This window comes from Cydia pomonella, chromosome 22 (genome assembly GCF_033807575.1).
Source record: "Cydia pomonella isolate Wapato2018A chromosome 22, ilCydPomo1, whole genome shotgun sequence".
In the NCBI taxonomy this organism is placed as follows: Eukaryota; Metazoa; Arthropoda; class Insecta; order Lepidoptera; family Tortricidae; genus Cydia; species Cydia pomonella.
In genome coordinates this window covers 8,187,563-8,211,693 of record NC_084724.1, presented here as the reverse complement: position 1 = coordinate 8,211,693, position 24,131 = coordinate 8,187,563, and the positions used below count along the sequence as shown (strand labels likewise).

General features: G+C 38.3%; 1 protein-coding gene across 1 annotated transcript; it reads right to left on the bottom strand.

Annotated features, from left to right (window-relative positions):
* Window positions 1-3,666: 3,666 nt before the first annotated feature.
* On the bottom strand, window positions 3,667-24,131 carry LOC133530367 (BSD domain-containing protein 1-like). Its single transcript, XM_061868277.1, has 9 exons — window positions 23,936-24,131; window positions 22,120-22,216; window positions 15,177-15,293; window positions 13,635-13,692; window positions 12,278-12,375; window positions 11,047-11,258; window positions 10,023-10,145; window positions 9,641-9,753; window positions 3,667-8,698 (listed from the first exon to the last, which is right to left on the bottom strand). Exons 1-9 carry the CDS (start codon window positions 23,947-23,949, stop codon window positions 8,382-8,384), a joined length of 1,149 nt encoding a protein of 382 aa, XP_061724261.1. The 5' UTR covers window positions 23,950-24,131; the 3' UTR covers window positions 3,667-8,381.

The window sequence follows — 24,131 nt, the reverse complement described above, 5'->3', positions numbered from 1 at the left end:
TCTTCCACTCCTGTCGATCTTATGTCCGATTCATCCAGTCCCGACCTCCATGTCGTCGGATGTCATCCACCCAGCGCTGCGGTGGTCTACCGCTCCCTCGGGTGTCCGCTCTGGGCCTCCATTCAAGGACTCGTCTTGTCCAGCGACTGTCGTCCATTCTTGCAATGTGCCCCGACCATGTCTACTTTCTCTATGACGACCATGATGTCTCTAACTTCGGTCTTGCTTCGGATCCAATCATTACGTTTCCTGTCTCGTGTGTCTACTAAAATAAAATTGGTTAGGGTACTTGATAAAAAAGAAAATCGTCTGTTAGTTGTATTACCAAACAATATTGGGCACATTTTTAGGGTTCCGTACCCAAAGGGTCAAACGGGACCCTATTACTGAGACTTCGCTGTCCGTCCGTCCGTCCGTCTGTCACCAGGCTGTATCTCATGAACAGTGATAGCTAGACAATTGAAATTTTCACAGATGATGTATTTCTGTTGCCGCTATAACAACAAATACTAAAAGCAGAATAAAATAAATATTTAAGGGGGGCTCCCATACAACAAACATATTTCTTTGGCCGTTTTTATAAATAATAGTACGGAACCCTTCGTGCGCGAGTCCAACTCGCACTTGCCCGTTTTTTTTTTGTTATGGGTGGATATTCAATTAGTCTCTAATTTTAAACATTGCAACTTCATCAACAGACGCAGATAGCTCTGCTGAAATTATGAGTATAAACATTAATTTACCAAATTAATTAATTAATTACCTACTTAATTATTACATACCAAAATTAATATACTTAGGGAATAACAAAAAAATCCCTCCACGGTCCCACGATTTGAACTTTCTCAGCCCAAAAACCGTTTCATTTGGCAAAACCCTCCAGTAATTACATTAATTTCCCATACAAAATATTAATTTACGTCAGGCGCTATCGAGCCATCGCCCGGCGTGGGTAATTCAATAAGGTATTGAGCGCGGATTTTTATAAATATATCCTGTTGTAGGTTTAACAGAGATGTCGGTGTTACGATATAGTCAGTGTTTGTTTAAGGCGTACGGTGGGCGACACAAGTACTGTTGCAAAATTTACAAAAGTCATTAAAAGTTTTTGAGTTAAGTAATAACTGTTAGTATATACTGACATATCAAAATAACACACCGAATTAGGTACATAACAGTCACTGGAAATATCTGTTGAAAGCAGTTTCTCAAAAAAAAAGTAAAACCAACGACTTGTGGGCTAATTTAATTTTTTTATAACTACGTCTGTAGCAAACAAGCATACGGCCCTCTTGATGGTAAGCAGTCTCCGTAGCCTATGTGCGCCTGCAACTCCAGAGTGACACGCGCGTTGCCGACCCACCCCGCACCCTCGTTGAGCTCCGGCAACCTTAGGCGGCAGGAACACAACACTAAAGGTTCATACTTTTACGCAAGTAATATATCTATATAATGTTGTATAGCGTGGTCATATAATTAATTCTCCTGCATATTTTTTGCAAAGGTCGATGGCCACACGTGTGTGACTAATGTGACGCTCTTGGAGTTACAGGCGTCCATTCCCTTCTAGGTGGACCAAACGCATGTTCACCACGAATTTAGTTCATATTACTATTAAATGTGCAAAATGCAGAATGTCGCCCACCGTACTTGAATCCGAGCACTCCCACAACACGGGGCGATCAGATTTTGTGCTTTCTTCACGTTATTAATAAGTACGGAGCGAGCCATAACGGCCGGCATGCACAGGGTGATGCCTGGAATATATCCTGGCTGTTTAGGCTTAGTTCCTTTGCCTGTGCAGAAAATTAAAAAACATCGTTTGTCTGTGGATGAAATAAATGCATAGGTATAGTGAAACACACCCAAATTGTCAGTAGAAAAGGCGCGAAATTTATTTTTCATATGGTTAGTCAACTCTTCGCGCCTACATTTTTTTAATTTACCGCCTTGTTCTACTGACTAGGTCACTGTGCCAGAGTATAAAATGTTGATAAGGTTAATTCCTGCGCTTAGACGAATCAAAACTTTTTACAAAAACAGTAAACCGACTTAAAAAATGATAAAATAAAATATTATCCTTTTTTAAGCATATAGCGTTACCAACTGATGTTTGAAGTCGGTACCAAGCCAAATAGTAACAATACCGATCACAAATAATTAGGCCCATAGGTATCATTTTAAAAACAAATAATTATTTAGCGGCAATATTTTTTTTGCTGTGTTCTGATACTTCTCATGTTAGGGTAAATCGGTAGTGTAAAATGCCTGACACGTTCAAAACACCCTATACCTAAAAATCAGAATGGATAATCCAGCTAATAATAATACAGCAAATCGACGCGCAAAGTTCATCGCTCAATCAGCGCGCTCGCGGCTGTGACGTCACGCGTCGTGCCGCGCCCCGCCCGCTAGGTGGCGCTGTGTGGGGCAGTTTGAACCGAGGGAATCTCTGGTTACATGTAAGTACAGACCATAGGAAATTAACCCGATTTTGACGAAGTTATGATCTAAAGTCGTTTTTCGTGGTAGTACGAATGGCGACTGATAATAGTTGTTTTTCAACACGATTTTTTCACCACACTGCGACGAAAAGACTAACTGTAATAATCAATCAAAATCAAATCCAAATGAACGTTTATCATTCAAAATCATCATTTAAAAGTCAATTCTACCAGCCAACATAAGGAAACAACTCAAAATTTGCATCAGACTACTTTGCTACACATGGATATGAATAAAATGCAACTATCATAGTTTCTCATTTTTGGCGGCAATCAAAAGCGTCTTTACCAGCTGGTGTGGTGAAAATGATTTTATAGATGGCAAAGATGCGTTTAAGGCAGTAAGCTTGATTCGTTTTTTTTTTTAATAACTAGTACATTTTTGTGTCTAGTAATTATATATACTGGATTTTAAAGATTTGTACTTAATTAGTTTATGTTTATGCTGACCATAATTTGCGGTTTTGGAAGGCATTATAAAGGGTGGCTGCTGCTGGGAACCATCGCGACCGCGGACTTCTGGCCGAAGGGTGTGGTGTGTGGTATTTCGGCAGCTCCGTGGGATTCTACCGAATCCTACGCCAGAACAGGTGACGCCAAAATGTTTTATTCTGCCCTTCGGGCGGAAAGCATCAACTTTGCTCCCGCTGTGCTAAAGGAAATTGCCGCTTTCCGCCTCCGTCGAGCAGAAAAATAGTATTACACGACAATTTTACACGCGGCACGCAATGTCCTACTTTTCCTCCCTTGGACACAAATAACTATAGTCTGCGCGGAAGAAGAGGCATGGAATGTCTGGGGCTCAATACATTCCACGTCTCTTTCTTTCCGAACAGACTCTATATAGCTTTTATTATTGTATGTATCTTACTTTGTCAGGTATGTATCTATGGGCCTTAATTGCCCAAAAGTAAATGATTTTTAATTTAATTTATGATATATTATGTATATGTATGTAATGGCAGTCGCTTTCGTAAAAACTAGAGCCTATGCCAATTCTAGGGATTAGTTGCCAAGCGGACCTCAGGCTCCCATGAGCCGTGGCAAAACTGCCGGGACAAAGCGAGGAACCTGTAAAAGATCTCGTTTTTGCATTTTTTTTTTATGTAAGTATATGTAGGTATAGATTAAACACACTACGGGGAGCAAATAAAATGATAAATACGATTTTTAATAACTTTAATTCATATTAATAATCATAATTTACACAAACATAACGAAATCTAATGCCAACTCATACAATCGGTTGATTACATCTATGTATTAAACAATTTAAATTAAACATATTTCAAACCAAATTATTGCACAGAAATTTAATGGTGCCAAAAAACTTAAAATAGGTATTGTCTGCGAAAATACATTATGTATTCTATATTGTGACTTCTAGCTAAGACCTTAACCAAAGATATATTGACTATATAAGATGTGTAAACTTTTAAAAAGTTCGACAGCTTAAATAGATGACGATAAGCACGAATTTGTCTTGAAACTTTACACGTCTTATAATATCAATGAATCTTTGCCTTACCGAACGAATAGAAAAGCTGAATACCACTATTAGACTACTATTATCTATATCATTATTTATAATTATTTCTATCCTCTAGCGGCCCAGAGCCCTATAAAAAGGACACTCGTTCCATTGTATTTTGAATCTTTAACAGATCAAAATTGCATCTGTTTTGGAAAGGAGGTCATTCAAACTTACATTTACATATTAAAATGATATCGAAATGATGCCACTTTGTTCTAATTCGCCCGTGCGTCTCGCTAGCGCGAATACATGTACGGACAAGTACGAGCAATATACACGCGCGATTGATAACCATATAACATCATTAAAATATCGTTTTGATGTCAAAACTACACCAGCTGCAAAGGTAACTGACCCCCTGGATAGAAATTTGTTTACAGGGGGCGGCCAGAGGACACGTTTCTCGGTTATCACACTTTTACATGTCAATGTTGCCGCCATATATACCGACGCAGTCAATATGCTCAAAAACATCTGAGCACCCTTCATATTTACAACTTAGGTAACAAATTATTATATTAAGGGCCTGTTTCACAATAAATAAATAAATAAATAAATAAATAAATAAATAAATAAATAAATAAATAAATAAATAAATAAATAAATAAATATTATAGGACATTATTACACAAATTGACTAAGTCCCACAGTAAGCTCAATAAGGCTTGTATTGAGGGTACTTAGACAACGATATATATAATATATAAATATTTATAAATACTTAAATACATAGAAAGGACCCATGACTCAGGAACAAATATCCATGCTCATCACACGAATAAATGCCCTTACCAGGATTTGAACCCGGGACCATCAGCTTCGTAGGCAGGGTTACTACCCACTAAGCCAAACCGGTCGTAAAAAACAATATCCAACTAAAGTATTTGATAGCTAATTAACAAATAAATTAACTGCCAGATAGAAAATCATGCAAAACTTAGCACTATATCAACCAGTTAAGCTTATTTGAAGATTGTGAAACGATAACGATGACTTTATTCGTCAGATAAGTGGCAAGTAGCTTATTCAGGACTTTACTTGGGCATTATGAAACAGGCCCTTGATATACGGGTGCCGACGTGGCCGGGTAGCCTAAGTCCATAGCGCGTAAGCTGAATAGGCCGATTTGAACCCGCCATTGGAACGATTGATCACTTTTTCTTTAGTTCAGATATTTGTGAACACCTTGGCCGATCAGATATTGATGGCGATCGTCCTACATTACTTAGTTATAGTATTGGACACAGATTTTAATGATAATTTATAGAATTACTGAGAAATTTGCTTTGCATATTTGGGTCAAACACAAAACTATGTTCACGTCTTTCCTGTAGACACACCCAAAAGTTAAGGGCTATAAAGGTTAATTTTCTTATTTAACCCTTATTCACATGAAAAGGTACTCCTTTTATTCCGATAAGTACGATAAAATCATTACCTACACGCCCACAAGCTGTTAACGCGTGTAAGAAAATTAACACATTCACTGCCAACAACGCGTATGTGTGTTCATTTTGTACTGCACTGCACTGCAAGTGTTAACATCTATCAAAGAGAATTTGCAATAGGGGTGGATTGTCAAAGAAAACTGTAGCGACAGCAGTGGCGGCGTGTCACAAATATTCGTAGGGGACCCGGAGCTAATTTTGCTTTACTTTTCACCATGAACCGATCGTCAGAGTACTCAACGGGCTGAAATTAGACAAGCCGGTGGGAATCGAGTTATTTGAACGATCCGCCACTGAGCGACAGTAATTTTACTGCCGTCTTTCGACACATGATTAAAACTTTTAGAACGCCATTTGACTTTGATCCTTATTCTTTCACTGATATGTATTAAATTTATGAAATTTCAAAAAGTGGCGCTATCAAAGCCCAAAGGCCCTTTAGCCGATTACCAGTAAGATGGCGCCATTTTTTGATATTTAACAAATTTAACACATATCAGTGAAAGAATAAGGATCAAAGTCAAATGGCGTTCTAAAAGTTTTAATCATGAGTCGAAAGATGGCAGTAAAGATACTGTGGCTACAAAATTTTCTTTGACAATTTACCTCTATTTCAAATTCTCTTTCCCTCTATAGCCCTCAACTTTTGGGTATGTCCACACGAAAGATGTGAACATAGTTTTGTGTTTGACCCATTTGCATTACATTCATGACAGTGTTTAGCTGATACAAAAGTATACGTTCAATCTTAAATCAATAAATTTTTCGTGTTATGACTCCATCCAAGGTGTTGATGATTCTCACAATGTCTATGGATACTATATTCGGATAAAGTTTAATCTTAAAATAATTACAAATTTCTGTCAAATCTATCATGGATAATCGTCATTTTGACATCTGTCTATGTTAGAAATAGACAAAATTAAAGTTTGCTAAATATGGATAAAGAGCCAAATTTAGTGACATACTCACTTGAATGATGCCTATCACCTATATCTTGGGGCACATTGTCATATGAAAAACGTAAAATAAAAATGGCGTCTAAAGCTTCACGGTTGCTATACTCGTCTCTCTTACACTTATGTAGCTAACTACGTGTTAGAAAGAACTAGCTACCAACTCAACCAAGAAATTTAATTCAATCTTATAACTCATGATGCGATGAAACTATAAGTGCAGAAATAAATGCAACAGGGAAAGAGGGCTTTAAGGCTGGTTTAGACGGCATGCAAACTCGCATGCGATTTTAGTATTTTTTTTTAATATTTCGTCGGTGGCTAACAAGCATACGGCCCTGATGGTAAGTCTCCGTAGCCTATGTACGCCTGCAACTCCAGAGGAGTTACATGACCATTGCCGACCCTAACACTCCGCACCCTCGTTGAGCTCTGGGAACCTTACTTACCGGCAGGAACACAACACTACATTGCGGACTATTGAGGTTACAACCAATTCGGACGACCGATAAAATACCGCAATGTAATGAAACTCGCATGCGAGTTCTAGCACCGTGTAAATGATCCGTTGAGAGGAAAGGGGACGGCCGCTTCTCCATTCAAACGTAGTCCTCATTTTCCTCTCTGAATATTGTCATTTTGGAAAATATTTTTGCATAATTTGATGTATATTCACCATAGCTATGCCCCTACGTGACTTTTATCGATTTATTGATTTTTGTAAAAATTAGGAGCGAAAAACAGATTTCATATAAATATTTAAATCTCTCTTATAATAATCAAAAATTTGAAAATATCAAACGTAGGGGATGGCTGTGGTTGATATACAACAAATTGTGTCAAAATATTTTCAATAATGTTAATCCAGAGAGGTAATGAGGACTACGTTTGTATGTAAAGGTGATTTCGCGCGGGTCCTGCAATTTCGTCTTAATGGCAACGAATCCTTGCTTCAGGACCGCCACCGCACATAACAGGTAAGTTCCTATCGAAGACGAAGTATGGCAATGTCATAATTTATTTCATACTTCTATGATTATATGACGGTTGCAGCCAGTGATCGGCGAACGGTAGCAATTTTTCGATGAAAGCATTACGTGGATATGATTCTATTTAAATTTCGCGGACAATTTGAATCCTGGATTCTCAACGTTAAAAGGAATCGATTGACAATATCATAATAAAATATGATAATTTACTATAATAAATTAAATTCAGCGTGTTTTTAACAACACTTATATGGTTTTATTTCAACCAACAGACTTATCCATATTAGTCATTACGTTTGACGTTAAAGTGACATTAAATGCTACCGCTACCGGTCGCCGATAACTGGTTATAATGACAATCCCTCACTTTTCGCTGCAAAGTTACTTTACCGGGGACTTTACCGAATTTTCGCACAATTCATTACAAGTTTTGAGTAGTGAGGCAGTATAAACGCGAAATCCGTTTTACCCCTTAATCCAGGCATACGATTTATCGACCACATACTCGTCACTAGAATTTCAAATTTTGCACTCCGATTTAAGGTTCAAATTAGTTTGCAATTTCAGGAAATGAGAAATCTTCAAATGAATCATCAAAGCTAGATTAATTGGAATATATTTAGGTTTTTTAGGAAAACCTTGTAGATTGGTGCGGCCTGAAAAGGGGTTAAGAAATTCGTTCCATATAATAAACAAGATTGTGGTGTTTTGTCAAAGCTATTTCAGGGGCATGTCTTCAAATACATTTGAAACTTATGTAAAACCATGTATAGTTGCGTTAAACACTCGCTGCACGCGTAGCAATAAAAAAAGAGACAGGGCGCAGCCCGCCGCAGGCAGGTGTGAAAGAGAGCGCACTACGTATTCGCGTGCAGCCAGCGTTGACACAACTATACCTTTCAAGGCATCCAAAGCTCTCATAAGACATTTATTCTAATATATGGCCGGATTTAAGCTTTCTCTTCATCAATGTCAAATTTCTCCCAACTCTCATCTGAATTGGCGCTAGCATCATCTTTTACTTCCTTTTCCCCAAAATAATCTTCGACTAAATCGTTTCCACAAACGTCAGATTTACCTTTTTTGACGCCATTTTTATTTTGTTGTTTAGTGTTGCCAGTGTTTTTCTTGTTGTTTTTGATGTTGTTGTTGGCCAAGTCGCGGGATGACGTTTGTTTCGTCTTCTTGCTGGATATTTCCTTCTCGTATTCTTCTAGAAGTAGGGTTTGTTGTTCTTCGGTCAGTTCCACGTCATTCGCGAAGTCTTCTGTGAGAAAGGGAAAAAACAACTTTAGATAACACTTAAAAACATGAATGACGTATGAGTACGTCTTTTTAGGGCTCCGTACCCAAAGGGTAAAACGGGACCCAGTTACTAAAACTACGCTGTCCGTCCGTCTGTCTGTCTATCACCAGGCTGTATCTTATGGACCGCTATAACAACAAATACTAAAAAGTACGGAACCCTCGGTGCACTTGTCACTAGTCCGGTTTTATTTTCCTATTGGACAGTGTGTAGAAAATATTGACAATATTATATTTTGTGTAAACATGTTCGCTGCAAAGCAAAACAGCTATAGTATTAAGTACCATGCCATTCAAATTTGAACCTTGTGGACCACAAGCCAGCGACAGAAAAATGTTGATCAATTTCCTCTCAGGCAATATATCAAGATAAGAAACTATCTTGAAGAAAAGTTCCTGAACACCAACGGAGCGGTAGCTAACGTTCACATAGTTCACGATACACCGCACTTAACCACTTTGTGAGTTATCTCTGGGGGGAAATAATTAATAATTAGAACCGAACGAAGAAACAATTATGATGATGTGGCAGTACGGTCAATGGCCATGTTCGTGGATACCGTCGAAGAAATGAGAAATGACGGCCTGTGTGTTACTTGATATGAATAGTTAGTCGATAATGACTTTCTCACCGTCCGCCCCAGCCAGTGTCGTCTAGTACCAATGGCTCGGTTGGCTCGCTTTGCTCGCTTGGCACGCCAATTTCGCTGTCGTGCTAGTCGATATTATAAAAAAATCGTAGACTATAACTTACTCACCATCCTCCCAAGGCACAGTGTCGTCTAGTAACAATTGCTCGGTCGGCTCGCTTGGCTCAGTTGGCTCGCTTTGCTCGCTTGGCTCGTCAACTTCACTGTCGTGTTAGTCAATATTATAAAAAAACCGTCGATAATAACTTACTCACCATCCTCCCAAGCCACAGTGTCGGTTAGTACCAATGGCTCGGTTGGCTCGCTTTGCTCGCTTGGTTCATCTTCTACCTCGGTTTCAACACCGGATAGTACTTTTTTAGGGCTCCTGGAATATAATAATTGATATTAATATTTGTATAAGTAACCGAGCGAAGCGAGCGAAATTTTTGCGAAGAAGAGCGAAATATTATTCAAAATAGCAGAGTCGAGGGGGCTCGCTCACAGTACCACTAGTTTATTATATGCACGCGAATTATTTCAAATCAATGTCTCAGCAAAATGTCGAAACTCAAAAAAAAATCGATAGCCCTGATAAAAATATGTTTTCATATGTGTTCAAAATGCGAAAGTTTGAAATGTTATAGTGATACTTACTGTTGTATAGGCTCGGTCTGTTGTCGGGGTAAATGTGCCAATACGGGGTCGGTGTCTGTCGCGGGCAGGCGGCGCGCGGCGGCCGCCAAGCGGTCCTGCAGTAACGCTACACGGAACAGGTACCTGACAAAAAATATACATTTTAATATTCTTTAAATAATAATAATTTAGCCTATATACGTCCCACTGCTGGGCACAGGCCTCCTCTCATGCGCGAGAGGGTTTGTGCTATAGTCCCCACGCTAGCCCAATGCGGATTGAGGACTTCACATATACCTTTGAATTTCTTCGCAGATGTATGCAGGTTTTGTCACCGAAAAACTCATTGGCACGAGCCAGGATTTGAACCCGCGATCTCCGGATTGAAAGTCGGACGTCATATCCACTCGGCCACCACCACCATATTCTTTTAGCTACTTGAAAACATAGAACAATATTGAATTATCTCCAATAATAAACATAAATGTAGCTGCACACACGATTACACGCCGCGCGCACATGCATACACTCTCTCACACACACACACGGACACATACTCCGGAAAAGATCGCTCCAGTACAATCTCACAAATGTACTAGTTCGGTCTTTTAGTACAGTACACCAAGATAAACTGAGCATAATAATCTAACGGAATGGTTTGTGCGGACGTTTTGTAACGTAGTACAATTCGAAATTTGTTGTCTCGCTTACTCCCGTGCAGCTGCAACGGAGTAACGGCTATGTGCTGTCTCCAAGCCAAAAGCCGTTCGGTCGTGTTCGCACGCGCTCGGCGTTAGTTCGGTCGGATCACTCGGTGAGGAGTGACACTGATAGTCACTCCTCACTCCCATTCCGTTTCGCGTGTAGTGTACAAAGATGTACGGTCAGCTGCAGAGAAAAAGAACCCCCCTGCATACAAAACTTCTATGGAGGGGGGTACCTTGTACTAAGAGCAGAATCATTAGAGAATATTTCGATCTAGTACAGCGGAGAGAATTGCGTCTTTTTTACTTTGTTACATGTACTACACAAGTCTAAAACCTACCTCTCCCAAAAGTCCTCATGAGAGACGGCATCAGGCACAAGCTTGTCATACATCGCGCGCAGCAGCGGGGAGGCGGCGAGGCGCTTGGCGGCCGAGCCGGGCGAGACCAGCTCCGCGCCCAGCTCGAGGGAGGCACGCCACGCGTCCAGCTCGGGGCTCGAAGCGGGCACGAGATATGTCGCGTCTACGCGTTGGAGGGCTTCTAGCTCTTTCTGAAATGTCAAATATGTTTTAAATTTGGTTCTTATATTAAGTAAAATATTCTGCAACGAAACTAGTACATAATTGGGTACTTGACACATGTTGAATATTATAACAAAATTTACTTAAATGGATAGAAAATGAGCCATCCATTATAAAAGAGTGGAATTTAAAAAACTATATTGAGATTATAAAAAATACAAGACTCCAAAGTCTAAATTTTTTTTTGTCTTTCGAAAATAGAAAAGAAAATGGTACCATTCGATTCCTTACATTTTATTAAAAATAAATTGTATGAAAACTATACATATAAACGCAATATTTCAGGCTCAAAATGGCAATTTCCTTGATCTTCCATACATTTAGGACAGACTTATGTAATTAATGTGACGTCACATCACCTTATCATTTTGTTAGAGACGTTTCAATCGTCGAGTGCGAGCGTCAGACTTTAACTCCCATTTCTGGCCTTTGTGCTGCTGAAATACCATGAGTCCTATATAGACATTTGATCCTCAGGAAAATCAAGATCGTTTGACATTATTTACAAAAAACTGTCAAGTAGCCAATTAAAACATTATGCACTTATATACACTTGAACCCACATAGAGTCACCACCACACCACATAACCACACTTCGGCTTCAATTATTTTAACCAATCGAGTTTTAGTCTGGCAAACCCAATTAGTCAGTAAATACGACGAAAAAAACTATACTCATCCTTTTTGGGTGCTAGTACTAGCGTAAGACAAAGACAGTAGGTATATTTATCTCTATCTGTTTTAAATGAGACAGTCCCTAGCTGTATTGAAAACTATATTGAAACATTGCTTGTTAACTACTTTGCTCGTCACACCGCTTAACCCTTTGAAAAACTATGCGTATAGCTTTCTTTAATCACTTCTTAAATATTTGTATCATTTGTACAGTAAAAAGTGAATACTACCCTTTTTTCGCCAAGTATATATTTTTGGTTAACTTTGGTTAATAATAAATATGAGGTCGCTAAAGCTAGAAGTGGCACTTTACCTTGTATGTAGACAGCATAGTGGTGTCTCCAGAAGACAAGATGACCTCCGTATCGTCTTCGTCATCTGGTTCAGGGTTGAGAACTGTGCTCACTTGACCTGGATAACAATAAAGCCGTGGTGGAGAGTTGTAATAATTGCGCGGTATTGTAGTGCCTCAGCGATGTTTGCTGAGGCACGAACAGACTGTTTTTTGCCATCATGAGGAAGCGATGCGCGTCACTCCTCACTCGCAGCCGAAGCAGCACGAACAGCATCCTAAGTACGCTGGCGCAGCGTTAGGACTCGCCCCTAGTCAAGCGGTACGTGCAGCTACACTTATATATGTTATGTAATGTTTTGTTTTGTTTGTTTTGTCCAATTGTTTGTTTTGTCCAATTGTTTGTTTTATCTAATTAACTGTAATACATAAGTCATTGTTACCTAACCCTATGGACGTCAAGTTCGAAATAAATATTTCAATTCAATTCAATAATGAAGAATATTAGCAAAGAGAACTTGAAATTGAGCTGGGTTGTCAAAGTAAACTTTGTAGCCATAGTAAATTTACTGCCATCTTTCGACACATGATTAAAACTTTTAGAACGCCATTTGACTTTAAGGCCGGCGCCCCACTGCTGCGCACGCTACATCCACGGCCCACTTTTTAATACAAACCGTGGGCAAGCCCACGAAATTTTGTATAGGAACGTGGGTCGTGTACATAGCGTGCGCTGCAGTGGGGCGCCGGCCTAATCCTCTTCGAGCGACCTGTGCCCTATGCTCGGTAAGCGCCATCTTAATACTTTTCGATATTTAATAAATTTAACACATATCAGTGAAAGAATAAGGATCAAAGTCGTATGGATTTCCAAAAGTTTTAATCATGTGTCGAAAGATGGCAGTAAATTTACTGTGGCTACAAAGTTTACTTTGACAACCCAGCTCTATGGCAAATTTTCTTTGATACTAGTATGGGCGTAATGGACGTGAGGGGTTTTTGGGGATTTCTTGATCTTGACCAAACCGTTGGTGCAAGTTCGGCTTGGTTTCAAATATTCTAGTATTGAATCGAATAAGTTTTTGTCAAGATATTTTTTTTTTTCATACAAGCTCTTATCGCTGACTATACTTTTCTTTCAACTTATCCTCATCACGACAATCCTAACAAATCCAAACTCAATTAGATTGCGTTGTTTTATCACAGAGTTCCTATAGCCACCTCCTGTGTCAATCATCTGGTCAGCTCGATAGTACCATAATATTGCATTGTCACCCACCTTACAGAATAATGGGAAGTGGGCCTAATTTAGCTTGCAAGATTTGACCAGAACATACATACATTGCAATTTAAATAAAAGCTTGTAAAAAATGCTCACCGATAAAAGTGCTGAGGCTTTTCTTCATCACATTTGCTGGCGACTCTGGTTCATCCAGCTGAAAAAATAGACCACAATCAATCAATTGTACAAGTTTAAGGTGTCTAAGCTCATCCTTCCAGCTTCTTACAGATTTTAAACTGCTAAAAAGGTGATGGTGACAAGTGCTCAGCACAGTAAGTCCTTGAAAATTGTAACTAAAACACGTGAGGTCTCATTGAAACTATTAAGATTGTTATTTATTATTATTTACTAATACTTCACCGCCTATAATTCAGGTTTTAAATTTACTTTACGCAGTTTCTACCTGTGGAAACTTGTAATTGGCTTACTGTTTCTATTTCACAAGCTATTTTGTTACTCTAGCTTAAGTTTTCATAAGAAATAAAAATAAATTTACCTCCGACGTGACCTACCGGGAGACATCCCTAGTGTATGAAATTTCGTTCTAGACCATGATCATTTGTGTGTTGATAAACATGACCAAGTACGGGTAGTTCGAAAAACTTGCCATAGTTCGTTTTTTTTAGCATTATAAAAACGGTAAACAATCTTGACATGTAATTTTATTAAAAAACGCTTTTTAAAAATAAGTAACTATTACTTGTGAAAGCAAAATAATGTAAATGATCGTATATGATTTATAATTATTACATATTTGCCGTGACTTTTGCAAAAGCGTTTTTCAATAAAAAGACACGTCAAAATCGTTTACCTTCGGCCCGATTCGAAGAATGATTAAGACACGTTTAAGATCTTGGAAAGATCTTTAAAAGAACGATAACCAAACGACATGTCAAAATTGACGATTATTTCGATTCCGCTGCGATCCCAATAAGATCTATCTACGATATTTCTAACGTCAAAGTGACAATGGTTGCTCGAATCGAGCTGCTTTTGTGAATTATACGACATAGAAACGATATCTAAATGATAACTTATCTAAACCAGAACTTATCGTTATCGTATCTCATTCTTGACTTTGGTTTTGACGACCGGTTTGGCCTAGTGGGTAGTGACCCTGCCTACGAAGCTGATGGTCCCGGGTTCAAATCCTGGTAAGGGCATTTATTCGTGTGATGAGCATGGATATTTGTTCCTGAGTCATGGGTGTTTTCTATGTATTTAAGTATTTATTAATATTTATATATTATATATATCGTTGTCTAAGTACCCTCAACACAAGCCTTATTGAGCTTACTGTGGGACTTAGTCAATTTGTGTAATAATGTCCTATAATATTTATTTATTTATTTATTCTTCGAATCGGGCCGCTTCTTTCTAATGCTAAAAAACGGACTATAGATGTTGATATCAACTTTAGCCAGGCTTCTCCGAGACCAAAGGGACAACGGAGTCCTGGAAGCATTGGCGGTAAATTTAAAAACTGAATTATAAATAAATAAATATTAGGGACATTCTTACACAAATTGACTAAGCCCCACGGTAAGCAAAGAAGGCTTATAATTATACGCGATAAAGTACCGTATTAGTAAATAATAACACACGAGTTAAATCGTAAATTAGTTTAATAAAAGTTACCTTGAGTGTCTTCCCGAGGGCCGTGGAGGTTGTGCTGAAAACGTGGCTAGCTTCGCTCTTCACTGCGGACCCGATCTCGTCCAGGTCCTTTTTGACCATAGAGTAGACCTCTGCTGACTGGAACACAATACAAACACACGGTTATAACATCGATAAAAAAATTACTACGAGACTCAGGTACAAGGTTAAGTCAATTAAGTATGTATTCAGAGTAAATAGACAGTAATAAAAATATGTTGTTGATTCAGATCAGGTTAACAGATTATCCACAAAAATACTTATTTCAAAATGCCTGCGAAGCCGATGGTCCTGGGTTCGAATCCCGGTGAAGGCATGAGTATTTGTGTGATGAGCACAGGTATTTGTTCCTGAGTTATGGATATTTTCTATGTATGTATTTGAATATTATATATAATTATATCGTTGTCTGAGTACCCACAACACAAGACTTCTTGAGCTTACCATGGGACTTCAATTTGTGTAAGAATGTCCCTATAATATATGTATCTATTTATTTCATAAATATTATGTCACTTTTCAGATTTATCAGATTTCAGCTCGAGCATGTCTTGTCTTGTAAGGGCGTGTATCAAAACTACGTTATAGTTCACACACCAAGTCCAAGGAAGCTAATTGTAGCTCTGCTTGACCCCACGTCCCGCGCCCAAATGCTCGGTTACAACGCACTCCCAGGCCCAGTATCCACTGTTTTCTTGTTCCGACTAAAACACTGACAAAACTTAAGAAGTGTCCGACCGAATTTGGTATTTATTACCAAAGGATCGGTTTTGCCTTATTTTTGGCTGAAACCGAAATCAAAACTTAACGTGTTAAAATCGTGTAATAAAATGTCCGTGAGCTTTTCTTTCTAGACATATGAACAATGAAAGTTCCTAGGTTTCTTTTTTTATTATTATAATTCATCTAAATCTTCGAAGCGCTGACGGCCTAGCGGTTATGAGCGTGTGACTTTCAAACCGGAAGTCGCGGGTTCAAACCCCGGCCTGTACCAATGAGTTTTCGGACTTATGTACGAAATATCATTTGATATTTACCAGTCGCTTTTCGGTGAAGGAAAACATCGTGAGGAAACCGGACTAATCCCAATAAGGCTTTAGTTTTTACCCTCTGTGATAGAAATTAAGATGGCAGTCGCTTTTGTAAAAACTAATGCCTACGCCAATTTTGCGGATTAGTTGTCAAGCGGACCACAGACTCCCGTGGCAAAATGCCGGGACAACGCGAGGAAAATTATTCTCCTATCACTTCAGGAAATTAGCCGAACGCGATCCGCAAATACAATGTTGTAAATTACATATTTAAGGGGGCCGAAAGGTTAGGCCGTTTTTTGACCGTTATATTTTGTTCACATATCTCTATGAAATTACACTTTTCGACGATATATTTTTAAGTTAACAAGTCCGTAAAATTTTGTCAATCATACTGACCCTTAATGTAACCTTTTGAGATCAGCGCAAAATAGTGGAATCGTCTTCTTTTAAATTTCTAAAGGAAGACCAGACTGATTTTAAACAGATAATCATGAGATCATTGTTATCATGAGATTTTGTTTTGATGCCAGCATATTGCAACAAAAATAATTACGAATATTATTATGTGGTTTAAATAAGATAAAGCCGTTATCGTATGATAATAATAAGATTAGTACCTGGGCGACCGAGCTTTGCTCGGTTATAACTATTTATTGTAATATGGTGGTGTATAGGTGACAATCTTAACTACATTTTTTTACTATATTAAACTTGTCTAAAACAATAAAAATTAAAAAATTATATATAAACTTAAAAAAAAAAAAAAACACCGGGCGAGATTCGAACCCGTAACACTCGTTTCTAGCCGTCCGCGTCTTAACCCGCTGGACCAGACGGACAGTGGCCGGCAACACGAAATTAGCGACCATATTCTGCGTCGAAAGAAAAACGCATGAAAACTCGAAAACACGCGTTTTCCCAAACATAAGACTAATCTAGATCGATTGTATACCCCCAAAAACCCCCATATACCAAATTTCACCGAAATCGTTAGAGCCGTTTCCGAGATCACAGAAATATATATATATACAAGAATTGCTCGTTTAAAGGTATAAGATTAAGATATAATAGAACATTACGATACAAGTGCGAAAATAGGAAATGTTACCTCTTCACGCTTAAACCGCTGAATTAATTTAGATGCATTTTGGTATGGGACGAGATTGAGTTCTGAGTATTATTTTAATTATGCCGTCTCTTTTACGCCCTTTGTCTATGTAGATGTATGTAAACAATAAACATATTGTGAGTGTGTACTGCTGTAATGTTGGAAGCATTTTTCGCTTGTTATGCTAGGGTATAGTTATAATAGAAGTTGTCTAGTTTTAAGTTATCTGTAGTATTAATGTTGCTGTGTCCTTACAGGGCGCCACTTGAACTAACCACATAATATATACCACCTTTACAACTGGTTTGTGACATGTAATAAATGATTCTATTCTATTCTAATATAATTGTTATTAAATTGATGTCGGGATTGTACAATCATTGGCAAGTCGCCAACACTTCAAGGATGGTATTGAACGGTTGTGACCTCAGACAGGACCTAGGTTCTGTGTAGACTTTATACGCCTTAAAAGCAGCAGATAAAGTATCGACAAATAAGTTTGGCTATAACTTCTAGCGTCCCGCCGTCACACTATCACATATTGTAAACCACTTATACATATTATGCTATTCGCTATCTGCCTCTTTATCGCTCGAATATGCAAGAGGGATAGAGGCAGATAACGAAACTTCAACTTTTTCAGTTATGCGGTAGGCCCTCAATACGTGCTGCCCCCTATGCAGAGTATTGCGTAATACCCCCTCACTCCTCATATGGATTCAAGCCAGTTTTTCTTGTATGATGGGCTGCTAGAGGATAATATGCGTCGTTTCCAAGCAAAAAGTCCCATTTTGTCGCTTGCCGTAAGTACGTTTTGACAGGTTATTCGTTTATACTTATGATAAGCGACAAAGTGGGGCCTTTGTCTAGACTTCGACACATATGTATTTTTTTTTGTATCCATTATGTCTCTAAACTTGAAACTATGATTTGTATTTTATTGATTTACCGAAACGCGCATTGGATCGACCTATTTTTTTTATCAATCACGGCTTATCAGGCAAAGATACCATAAGAGATGAGCTTGAATTTAATTAAGGATTAATATTATTCATCGTCATAGCTTGTTTGCCAATTACTCAAAGCTTTCAGAGAAATAAATAAGCCTCGATAGGTAGCGAGTAGTATAAGATGGGCCTCTTTTTTTTAATAAGTAAAATAATAATAATGCAGCCTATATACATTCCACTGCTGGGCACAGATCTCTCATGCGCGAGAGGGCTTGCGCTATAGTCCCCACGATGGCCCAAAGCGGGTTGGGGACTTCACGAACACCTTTGAATTTTTTCGAGGATATATACAGGTTTCTTTATGACTCAGTTTAATTGGTCGATATAAAGCATGCGGGGACTCCCCGCAGGCGGTATTAAGACTAGTGAAACTCATAAGTCGATATACAGCATGCGGGTCACTCCCCGCAGGCGGTAAGGTGGTATAACGACTAGTGAAACTCATAAGTCGATAGTTCGGTCGATATACAGCATGCGGGTTACTCCCCGTAGGCGGTAAGGTGGTATAACGACTAGTGAAACTCATAAGTCGATAGTTCGGTCGATATACAGCATGCGGGTCACTCCCCGCAGGCGGTAAGGTGGTATAACGACTAGTGAAACTCATAAGTCGATAGTTCGGTCGATATACAGCATGCGGGTTACTCCCCGCAGGCGGTAAGGTGGTATAACGACTAGTGAAACTCATAAGTCGATAGTTCGGTCGATATACAGCATGCGGGTTACTCCCCGCAGGCGGTAAGGTGGTATAACGACTAGTGAAACTCATAAGTCGATAGTTCGGTCGATATACAGCATGCGGGTTACTCTCCGCAGGCGGTAAGGTGGTATAACGACTAGTGAAACTCATAAGTCGATAGTTCGGTCGATATACAGCATGCGGGTTACTCCCCGCAGGCGGTAAGGTGGTATAACGACTAGTGAAACTCATAAGTCGATAGTTCGGTCGATATACAGCATGCGGGTCACTCCCCGCAGGCGGTAAGGTGGTATAACGACTAGTGAAACTCATAATGGCATGCGTTTTGGAAATATCTCGCACTCCGCATACGGGCCCTATCCCTATCGACCAATGAAAATGAGCCATTACAATGTTTTCCTTCACCGAAAAGCTAGTGGTAAATATCAAATGATATTCCGGACATACGGTTTAAAAAACGAGTCAGGATTTAAACCCGCGACCTCCGGATTGAAAGTAAGTATGTCACTTTAAAAAAAAATCCTAGTTAGTTAAGAAGAAATGGTTATGTTTCTTCTAACCTAGTATAATATGTCACTAATACGTCATCGGCCGATCGTAAAATCAGGCAGATCATGAAATGCATAGCCATATCATGAATCGTGAAAATCATGCATTGTCTCGTTCCCCGAGTCGACGGAGCCCCGACGGGCGCCTATTTCTAGACAGTTTGCCCTTCAGGCACCTGAAACAACCTAACGAAGCTATCCTACCTATTGTATTGCTTTAATATAACTACCGTCAAATCATTACACAGGAATTTTACGATCGGCCTGAATATACGATCGGTCGCCGACATATAAATTAACAATGTGACAACCGTATTGCAAATTGACAATTATCAATTGATCACGATCCATTTGCGCAAGCGCACCGGCCTGCAACGCTCATTAAAATGCAGTGTCTAGCGAAGCATCAAGCAATTATTGGACTCTCCTTTTTCGTTAGTTTTAGTTTCGTTATTTAGCTAATTGCTAGCCCGACGTTTGGGGGGCTAGCTAAGGTGACAATCGTTTGCAGATAACGAAACGAAATGCTGTATATAGTCTCTCTATCACTAATCCGCTTCGCTGATGTTTCTATTTTTTTCATGCTGCTTTAGAGTAAAATATGGTATTTCGCACCGATGTACTGTTCTATACATCTTTTATATTTTGTCATGAGAAATAAATTGGATTTATTCAATATGACTCATATGTGACTGCAGCCGGCAAAACGTCCCACTTTGTCGCTTGCCATAAGGACGCCTTGACAGTTTATTCGTATAAAGATCTCGTTACAAGCAAATATCGTCCTTATGGCGAGCGACAAAGTGGGATGTTTTGCAGGCCGCGATCACATATGTAGGTAGTAGTTACAAAAAGAGTCCATATTTGAACAAGTGAACAGTATTATAAGTAGCATTTTCTCAAGAATGCATTGCAACATTCTTTGCCAGCCTGTATTATTTGCAATATCAATAACTAATTCAAAAGAGATGTATTTTTAAATCTAAATAAAATTTCATATGCGAAGGAAAAAATTTGCCTCCAGTGTCCAGAGCGGGAAGCGAAACAGCGGCCTCTGTTTACGCGACAGATGCCTAGACCGCTCGGCCATCCTACGACTAACTAATAGTAGCCTTGAAACTTAAATGTATGGAGAAGGATTTTTTTTTCATACTCAATATACATATTGTATAGTCATCATTACTATGCTATGTAAATGGATATGTCAAAGTTTTTATTGAGTCTATCTATTGTGGATATTGTGTCAGATGGATGGATACCACATATTTAGTAATAAGGGCCCTTAGGTAAGATCCTTGGTATTGTATAGTCGCCATCAGATATATCGGAGCGCCCGAGGTGCTCAAAATATCTGAACACGCACTAACGCCTTGACAATAGAGGCGTGTTCAGATATTTGTGAGCCTTGGCCGCTCCGATATATTTGATGGCGACTGTACTAATTACTTCAATGAATTACTTCATTTCCAATTTAAACATTTTTATACCTACTTGCTTCGGCAGTACATATACTAAACAAGTTGGTTTTTCATTGTTACATTTTATAAGAAACTCAACCTTCTTGCCATCAACTCTCGAAGTCTCGATTTAAAATGCACTGCCAACTTTCTTGTATGATGGACCATAGGAGGCTACTATTAGAAGCCTTAACCTTATAACCGCTAAGAATTTTTCATTAAGTATGCTTGTGTGTGCAAATCGTACCAAAAAAGAGGCCTTACATCAAATGAGGTAGTTCTGTTTTTATATATATTATCAGTGATGAAATAGTAATGACAAATCCAAGTTTTCCACCTCGAAAGCCCTTCGGATTATTGTGTGTATAATAAACAGTACAGTGAGGGAACTTGTTATAACTCGTAACTCTTGTATATCTTTGATGGACCAGGCTTGTCCTTTGGATCCACAGCACTACTTTTGCGGCCAGCGTGTGTGGTAGCAATTCTTCGTCAACCTGATCAGGCAGATCGAAATCGTCATCGGATGGTGGATCGTCAATGAATGGTTTTTCAATGTCGGCAGACATCTCCGGTCAGGTATACTCTCACAGGATTGAACATTGCAGTAGTTGCAAACAGCCGAGTATTTGAGTGCTGCTGAACTACAACTACTGGCACAACCTTTTTTGTTGTTACAGTTAGTTAAAAATTTTGCAAACCTTTATGAAGCCGTATTTTAGAAACTATTTGGCCTACTAAGACTATATATTGTCAATTAATTGCAAATTTCATCTTCTTAAAAGTGTGCATAGTGACTTTTGCCGTAACTCCGGTTCTTGGCGGTTTTTTTTTACAAAAACTGAAAATAGTCCTAAAATTAAATAGATGTTCATGTAATTTACAATGATCCCAAGGGCTTTCGAGGTAGAAAACTTGGATTTGTTATTACCATTTGATGTTAGGTATAATGTACCGATTCCATGGGCTAATGAAGTTTTATCATATTTATCAGACTACAGCGCAATGAGCTGGATATTGTATGTCTTATATATCAGACTATGGCAGTTAAAAGAAAATGAGACAAACCTTGGTCTTTGCCGAAGTGATCCAAGAGTCCCACCAGTTCCCAGATGGCTGTTCCACTTGTGGAGTACTGGGCTCACTTGCCTGCACATCAGAAGACCTGCCGAATAATATGAAGCATTTCAATAACAAGTAGAGTCCGTCTACACTAACTCTGCACTTTTACTAAATACCAGATTTCTTTTCAAATCTAGTTATTAAGTATAACTTCAGCCAACCTATACACCATTTATGCCGCGTCTGACATTGTGTACTGAGAATGTGTATAAAGGCACAGATGTCATATTGCTTTAGATTGGCTAACGTTAAGAGTGTCTCCCTAAGGGTGTGACTTTTCAAAACACTATGTGATAGACATCTTCCACAGATCCACTATAAATGTCATATTCTCATAAGAATTTGATGTTTATGCTGGCATTTCCACACTCACTGAAGTCTGTGCAAAATCAGCTTGGTCTAATAAAATAATTCAATTAAAAAATAAAGAAATTAAATTAACATATACTGTAGTAGGTGGTCTATTTGACCCGGTCCAAGTATTGTCAGTCATCACTTAGCCAATTGCCACAGCAAAGGTGCTAAAACTGTAACCTATGTCAGCAGGGTCATAGAAGGCAATTCATTGACACCTTATTCACAAAACAAGCGTTTTGGAGACCATCTTCTCATTTAACCACACATTAATTTTGCATGACATGCTTCCTTTTAAGTTGGTGTACAGTTTCATTATTATCCAGTCATTTTGAAGCCTGTGGGTTAGCATGTCGTGCTAGGGCCTCAGTATACCTTTTTGTGAATTTTTTGGTCTCTTTCAATATGGTGATCATATTGAGATTATCATATATTTCAATGTTTCAGGTGAACCATGGTACATTAGCAATTGCACGAAGCAAAACAAAACATAATGTTCAACAGAAATCATAACCCTTTATAGGTAGGTAAAAATAATACAGGAAAGATGTATCATAGATGAAATTGCAAGATATTTTGGGCCCACTGAAAGATTCAAATGTGTATTTACACTCTCTGCTTATAAGTATAGAAAAAATGTTTGCTCAAAGAAAAAGTGAAAGATTTTTCTTTAATTAATGGCTATGATAAAGTTAAAAAAAAACCATATAAAAAATTAAAATAATAGTTATAAATCTTCAAACTGTGTTCTTAAGACTATTAAATATAAGACAATGAATTAGTAGCTAACTTAACTAGGTATATGTTAGTCAGTAAAACAAGTCCTTGACTCTAACAAATAGCAACATGTAATAGCTATTGGTCCTCCTTAACATAGTTAATTTAAGTAAATAAATAAACATACATCTTGGTAATAACTAAAAACATTATAGGTTATCTAGCTGCCATTAAAGAAATCCTATGGCAATACGCACAAAGTGTACTAGTTTTATCCTGATCTGTAGTTCGTAAGCCAGTTACTGTATATGTGACCTATTTAACATCAGAAATAAAATTTCCCACTTACAAACAACAATAAAACTTAATGGCATTCTGAAGGATAACGATTATGTTTTGTGATTTACAATCACATTTGACCGTACCATTGAAATTATCTGTGCAACTAATAAGCGTAAATAATAAAAGGAACTGATAGGACTGAGATAATTTATACAATCTTATGGCCTTACATCTGAATATACGCAGCAGAATCATTCATAATTTCGTAATAACTATGTCTAGAGGTATTGTTTACAAAATAAAGTATAGGGAACTAATTAAAAACCGAGAAATATGCATTTATGATAAGAAAAAGCATGTTGACATCAACAATAGTTTGTTTGCAACAAACATTGTCCGCATTACTTACTTTTCAGCCATCATGAAGCAGGTTCACTTAAAATGAAAATAAAAGGGGCACATGGGTTTTTGCACATTAAATTTGGTCTGATTTTGTATGTTTTGTTACACGAAATTTACAACAAATTTGACATAGTTTTGTTTGCGTTGACATAAGACAACTTTTTTTTTCTGCGTTAAAAAGTAGTGTGGCGATGACAGCTAGA